Consider the following 7,333-nt stretch of genomic DNA (forward strand, 5'->3'; position numbering starts at 1 on the left):
AAAAAAAAAGAGACCATTTATGCTGGCTTATTCTGAACATTTTTTAAATTGTAAAGAGGTTGTTGGTGCAATTAAACCTATATTGGACTTGCAAGTTTGCTAGTAAAGTTGATGCATAGTGCCATAACTCATTGCACATTTAAAGAGTATGGAAGCCAATTCCCGGCACATAATTTTTGTAATAATAATTAAGCATTAGAAATTTCAAAATTATGACTTACAGTACTAAATCGAAATTATGACTTTAAAAGTCATAGTGAAGTTGTTCAATGAAAGCTGCCACCTCATGCAGCCACATCTGTTTTGTTCTTCCTGCGACAAAAATTGTTCTTGCTTAAAATCATTTAAAGAGTGTTTGCTCTCAGCTATTCCATGCCGTTCCGCTTATCAGGCAATAATTTCATCATTACTAGCTAAAACCACATTTAAAATACTCCTGTGTTCACAATTCATCAGGACGCATCAGATCAATGAGCAGCAAGTCATAATTTTGACATTTTAATCTCATTATTATGACTTTTCAAGTGACATTTCATTACATTATGACATTTCGATTTAGTAAGTCTTAATTTCGACTTTTTATTCAAAAAATTGTTTTTCTTATGTGGCGGGAATGGGCTTCCATACAAGGTGTTGGCATGGAAGTTTTAAAAACACAGCAGAAAGAGTAGAAAATGTAAACTAAACAATTGTAACTGAATTCAAATATTTTTGCCTGTAACTTGAAACCCTAATTTTATTATATGCTTTTTCCCTCAGCGTGCCTGACCTATCAGAGTACAGAGTTTGGCTTGGTATATCCCATTTGAACGAATCGGGTGAGAATGACTTTCACAGACAGGAGAGGAGAATCTCGCACGTCATCTGTGGCCCTGAAGGCTCTAGTCTCGCCCTTCTCCGACTGACTCGGTGAGACCTGTCGATTAATCAATACGTGTATCATTAATGTATTCCACGTCTGATCTTATTCCTTTGTTGTTGATGAAATGACCTCTCTGTTCCTCTTTCACACAGACCTGCGCTTATAAGAGAGCGTGTCAGAACTATTCAGCTGCCCGTGGCTGACTGCAGCATTCAGGAGGACACCATATGCTCGGTGTATGGCTGGGGTGAGACCAAAGGTAGGATCAACTTAGGAGCTAGTCTTCAGAGACTCCCCACCACCTGACAACTTTGCAGGCACACAACATTGCTGTCATGCTCTGACCTAACAACATCTCAGGCCCTGTCCCAAATGGTACACTTCATATGCACTTTCGGTCTTGTGGACTTACAATGGCTGCCGCGGCTATTACCCAAACTTGGGTGCGCACTAAGGAACGACACTCGAATACATTTTAAAAATGGGGACTGAGTTGGTAATTAACCAGAGCTCATGGCAAAAAAATTAAAAATCCAGTTAAAAGTGGCAAAAATGCTCCAAATATTTAAAATGAGAGAAAAAAAGAGAAGTTTTGTGGCCAAGTAACAGCTAAACAGCAAAAATAAACAGCTTCCAAAAGTATTCACGGTGATGATGAAAGCATTTTGGAAGTGATTTGCAGTTTGGAACTACATGCACAGTAACAGTATGAAAGCAGGACGATTGAAGGCATATATTCATATTCAAGCAAACATGCCAAATGTGAAAACTTGCATACTGTAGCTTATCTAATAGATGCTTTTCTGGCTTTTTTTAGGCACTGGACATGAGGGGACATTGAAAAGGGTTCATCTGCCTATAGTGAGCAACGAACGATGCCAGCAGCTTCACAAAGGGACTCTTCCGATAACTAGTTCTAAACTGTGTGCTGGTGGCAGAAGGGATGAAGGAGTGTGTGAGGTGAGTTTATTTGTCACATTTACTCTGCATAATAGACTGCTCCAAAGTTTGGGGTCTATACGTTTTTTCAGTTTTAAACAAAGTATTGCCAATATTTAGAAAGGATGCATAAACTTGATCAAAAGTGACAGTAAAAACTTCTACATTGTTACAAAAACAATTCTGTTTCAAATACATTTTCTTTTATTCCTCAAAGAATCCTGAAAGTCTCATGGTTTCCACAAAAAGATTATGCAGTACAACTGTTTTGCACTGTACAACATTGATGATAATAAGAAATGTTTCTTGAGCACCAAATCAGCATATTAGAATGATTTCTGAAGGATCATGTGACACTGAAGACTGTGTGTTGAAAATTCAGCTTTGAATAAATTAGCCTACATTTTAAAATATATTCAAATAGAAACCGTTCTTTTAAATTGTATAATATTTTAGAATATTACTATTTGACTGTATTTTTAATCAAATAAATGCAGCCTTGGTGAGCAGCATAAGAGCCTTCTTTTGAAAACTTTTAAAAATCTTACCGACCCCAAATGTTTGATCAGTAGAGTATGTCTTAGACTTAGACAGTTTATCTAAATTGCTTCCACCTTCACCCTTTGTCACACTTTGGATGTATTTCTAGATATTAATTTTTGTCCTATTTTTTTTTTTTCATGCTCACAGAAAGACTATGGCGGGCCTCTAGTATGCCAAGAGAGTAACAGTAAAGTCATTGTTGGCGTGAGCATAAACGGCAGAGGATGTGCCCGACACAACCGACCGGCCATTTTCGTGAATGTGGCCTTCTATACTGGATGGATTCATAAAGTGTTCAAAAATTATCCAAACTCAGAACTAAACAACTGATGAAGAACATTTTTAAGATCAGACGAGCAGGATCGGACATACGATCTGATATATAAGAAAAAAATACAGAATCTCCATAAATCCGACGTTTATTTCTTGATTTAAGGATCATCTGAACAGCTCTTGTTGAAAAAGTTCTTGACAACTTTCCCAGCTTGGCCGTGAAACATATATTCAGAAACTACTCAAAGAGCTAAAACTGAGGCTGAAACTGTTGCTCTGAATTCAAGCAATTTGTACACCTAATAATGCCAGAACCGCAGAGCAAGGCGCTGGAAGACAGAGTCTCTAAAGGCTAAATTCGCAACTAGCCATACGGAAAGATAAAGACTACTGGACTAAAGTGCGGACGAGTAGCCAGAATCTGTTTCAAGAATCAAACTCAATTCCTGGCAGCCAACCAAAAACCTCAAGTCTTCGAAGAGAAATCTTGCTGCAGTGTGCTACAAAGCATTCATATGTATGTTCAACCCACACATTACCCATCAAACTAACAATCTGGACTTCAGTTGGGATATTGGATTCAGAGACCTAACCCAAAGTTTGAGTCTGGATTCAGACCAAGACTTGAAATATGGATACAAACTTTTGAGGTCCCAACAGGAATCTGCCGTTCCCTCATTTAAAAAGAGCTCAAAGCTGACCGACGTACCCGTTACATATTTCGGGCCGCTCCTCATCGAGAAAGAGGGCTGTTATGATTATAAGTGCTTGTTGATATAAAACCCTCATTAACGGTGTCATTCAAAAAGCCCCCCGATAAAATATTAGCTGTTAGCTGTTAGCATAGCGTGTGCAGACTAAATGTAGAATATCTTATGGGTAAAAGTATACACAGAAGGCTTTTTTTGGGGTTTATGCTCCTGATAATACTTGAAAACACACATGAGAAGAGGTCACTGTGTCCTTCAATAACACCTCCTCATGTCGCCGTTACAGATCGCCGTTTCTTCAACATTGGTGTTTATATAGTCAGAGGTGTTCCATCCATTTCCACTGTTGATATGTTGTCCACAAGCCTGAACGGAGATGACATGACCTGCTTGTAATGACATGCAGCAAAAAAAAAAAAAAAAATTGCACTTGTCATAACATATCAGCATCCGAGGTTCCCATTCACTATGTTTGGTTTAGAGCGGAATTCAGAGGAGGATTTGGAAATGTGTGTTGTAAATACTGTGGTCATGGGAGTGGGGTAATCACTCCCAGTTCTTTTTGTAGGTCTCATAGACCTTTATAAGATGTTAGGGGACGGTGGCCTCCTCCATCCCAGTGCCGTAATGTGTTGGGTGGTTTTATATATTTGTAAATATATCAGTATTAACTCCAAATGCACATTGTGTCAGCGTACGCTAAGTGTTGTGAAATACAAGAATGAGTGGGATATTTTTACGTTCATTGAATCGAGCGTGTGTGTGAGATTGCGTGCGATGCTGCAAAGACGCATTGAAGCCGAAACGTGCACCTCTGCAGGACAGAGAGCAAAGCGAGCCACATCGGGATAAAGGGTGGTTAAGGAAATTTACAGATTAACTTAGCTGTTATTCAGATCAGAGCCGTTTGTAAGATAAATCCGAGTGATTTTCTTTCTTGTGTGGTCTTGGATCGCTCATTCCGCGAGCGCCTCGTTTTCTCACGCTGGCCTGCCTCCAAAAACAATCAACTTGGGAAATTACCTCCAAAAATCATGTCGGCTTAAACAAATAGCTCTCTGAGTGATGGCCCGTAAGTGTGTGTATTCCAACCACTCCCGATGCTAATTATGTTGGTTAAAATGAAGGATGAGTTTAATTTGTAAGAGTCCTGAGGCACAAGTCCTTATGTAAGGACGTTGTCGAACACATTGAGATTAGTGTTACTAAAGCACAAGACAAGGCAAAAGAGTCCTTTAGTGTTACCTCATTTGGCTTTAACGTTTAGCAGAACAAATGTTTTCTTTTTTGTTTTCGTGTAGTTGTGTTGGAACAATACGAAACCTGTGTTTAAGGAAACCTACGCTGCTGGAAGATAAAGCGGCTTGTTCTGAACATTTTAAGGAATGGGGGCGAATTAAATTGCAGTGTTTTGGTGTGAAACCTGTGTCGCATTCCCTAACCAGGAGATTGCCATTAATTTCAGTGCATTCTCCTTTTACATAATATGCAAATTAGGCTCATTTTGCAGTGTGCATCATTCACGAATCCCACCAATATTTGCCTATCGCAATTAACCTCCCGGTATGCCAGCAAACTCAATTTAATTTTCAGATGTTTGTGTACATTCTCTATTGAGCATGGCAGTACAGATTTTGTTTGCACTGTTACTTCATTTACATAATTCCTTTAGTGATTCGGGAGCTAACACATATGGAAATCTACCAGGTAAAAAAAATAATAATAATCATGCTTTTGCTAAAGACATATTGAGATAATTATTATGAGATAAACAGTCAGTTATGACAATTTTTTTTAATTAGTTACATTTGAGATGAAGTCGAAAATGATATATAAAAAAAGCGGAATTATTACTTTAAATTATGGCAGACTAAGTTATAATTATGACAGTCAAAATGATCTCAAGAAATAACTTGCCTTACTTTGCCATAATTATGACTTGTCCATTTAGGTTTTCTGTAAAAAAAAAATCATAAAATGTATGGCTTTTTGTCATTATTTTGGCGTCATAATTGTGACTTTTTATCACATACACTTTTTAAGTCACAAATATCTTATAATTTTGGTTTCACTTTATTTTGATGGTCCCTTTAACACATTCTGTTGACTATAAATAACGTTGCACCTACATGTCTACTAACTCTCATTAGAGTGGTAGTTGAGTATTAATAGAGTGGTAGGGTTAGAGTCAGAATAATTTGACATGCACTTGCAAAGTTACTTATAGTCAGTAAAATTTCTGTTGAAGGACCATCACAATAAAGTTAGCAGAAATTAAGTCTACTAATACTTTAATGAGAGTTAGTTGACATGTAGTTGCAAAGTAACTTAGTTGACAACCGAATGTTCAAAATGGACCATCAAAATAGTGTTACCATAATTTTTTGTCATAATTATGATTTACCAAAGCATGATATTTTCCCCCTTGTGTCAAAAATGGGCTTCCAAACATGCAACCAAAACAAAACAAAAAAGACAGGCAGTGTGTGCAAAAAGAAGCTGCTATCAGCTGTGCGCTTAAACTCTGAATTCCTCCCTGTGTTTAAAAAGGCCTGTGGTGGTCCATCAGAGTTCATGTATTCGATCGGTTGCTCCCCTCTCTGATGTTTGTATGTGAGAAAGACGACAGGTGTCTCATTTTTGAATGTATTAAGCTGCTACGGACAATGTAAAGTTGTAAAATGTTGTCTTTGTACAGTGTGTTTAATGTCTCACATATTCATGTACAGTAATATTCATACTCAATGTATTATTCACCTCTTACTCCGACAACAGTATTTATCATCTGTGCCTGTGTTTGTGTTTATTAAAATATATTATGTGCCTTTACTTCTGCATGTCTGGCAAGTATCTCTCGAATAGCAATAATAAAGATGACGAGAATAATAATAATTAAAAAAAAAACTTTCCCCACACATCACTGAAACTGGAAAGTTTTTGCTCACTTGATAGGTGGACATGTTTGTGTCTCCCAAGTGCTTTAGATATGAGATTTTCCTCATCATTTAGCAGATGCCCTGTCATCTAAACCATTTCACAGCATACTGAATCCACAGATGGTCCAGAACAGCCTGGGGTGAAGTACACCGAATTACGATTTGTTTTACCCTTGAGCTTTTGAAAACCCTTTTATTGAGACAAAATTCCTTTTGCTTGGGGTGAGCGGTCCTAAATTGAAATAGTATTGGAGCAAAATTGTGTATGTAGAGGAAGGGGGTGTTATATCACTCAAATGCAAAAGTTCAAATCCTTGGTCTCAGAAAAGTTTAAGAGTCTGTGTTGACCCACTCTTTTTGTCCGTTCACCATCACTTCAAAATGAAATTCTGCTGCCCTCTTTTGGTGGGTTATCTTCAACAGGAAGAGTACTCAAACAAGAACTCATTATGTGGCTTGTTGATTAACTAAATGATAGACTTATATTGATGGGATCCAAGCCATAAGGACCACAATATCACAGACTCATTTTTGACTTGGACAAGTAGACAACCACCTTAACAACTTCCTAGCAATGTCCCTGTAGGCCTATTTAAATCACTCTAACAACCATATGCCATAGCAATGGCAGCCATCTTTGCATTATTCACTTCAAGAAAATGTGGAAATCCAGTTTATGTTAGATATTCAATGTCTCTGTGTTGTTGAAATAGGCACCCACCCAAAAAATGTACTTTTGTAAAAAAGATTGCAGCTCAGCAATTTCCTAACCAGCAGAGAGCAGTGTTGTTTTAAAGGTTCTGCCTTATGGGAAACGTTATTGGTTTGGAATTGAAAACCTGACACATCACAGCAATTAGCCTAAACCACACAATCCAACTATCCATGTTATTTAATGTTTTTGGATGGTTCTGCTGACGAACCACTGCAAAAAAATATATTTCTAAGAATTTCAGTAGACAACAGGCAACATGAGTGGAAAATGATAAGTGGTCTAGGAGCTTTAACAGTTTTTTCATCGGATGCCATCGAAAACACGGTAGGCTATACATGGGTTTCTGTGCAACGTC

At 37.7% G+C, this 7,333-nt stretch overlaps 1 protein-coding gene across 1 annotated transcript in view; it reads left to right on the forward strand.

Moving 5' to 3' along the window:
• The window catches only part of hgfb (hepatocyte growth factor b), a 29,468-nt gene extending 23,312 nt beyond the window's left edge, over nucleotides 1-6,156 (forward strand). The window contains exons 15-18 of the mRNA XM_079622016.1: nucleotides 760-909; nucleotides 1,015-1,121; nucleotides 1,680-1,822; nucleotides 2,492-6,156. Coding sequence (XP_079478142.1) covers nucleotides 760-909; nucleotides 1,015-1,121; nucleotides 1,680-1,822; nucleotides 2,492-2,674 — 583 coding nt within the window. The 3' untranslated portion in view covers nucleotides 2,675-6,156. The remainder of the gene's footprint in view (nucleotides 1-759; nucleotides 910-1,014; nucleotides 1,122-1,679; nucleotides 1,823-2,491) is intronic.
• The last annotated feature ends 1,177 nt before the right edge of the window (nucleotides 6,157-7,333 follow it).

Source organism: Phoxinus phoxinus, assembly GCF_949152265.1.
Source record: "Phoxinus phoxinus genome assembly, chromosome: 8".
Classification (NCBI taxonomy): domain Eukaryota; kingdom Metazoa; phylum Chordata; class Actinopteri; order Cypriniformes; family Leuciscidae; genus Phoxinus; species Phoxinus phoxinus.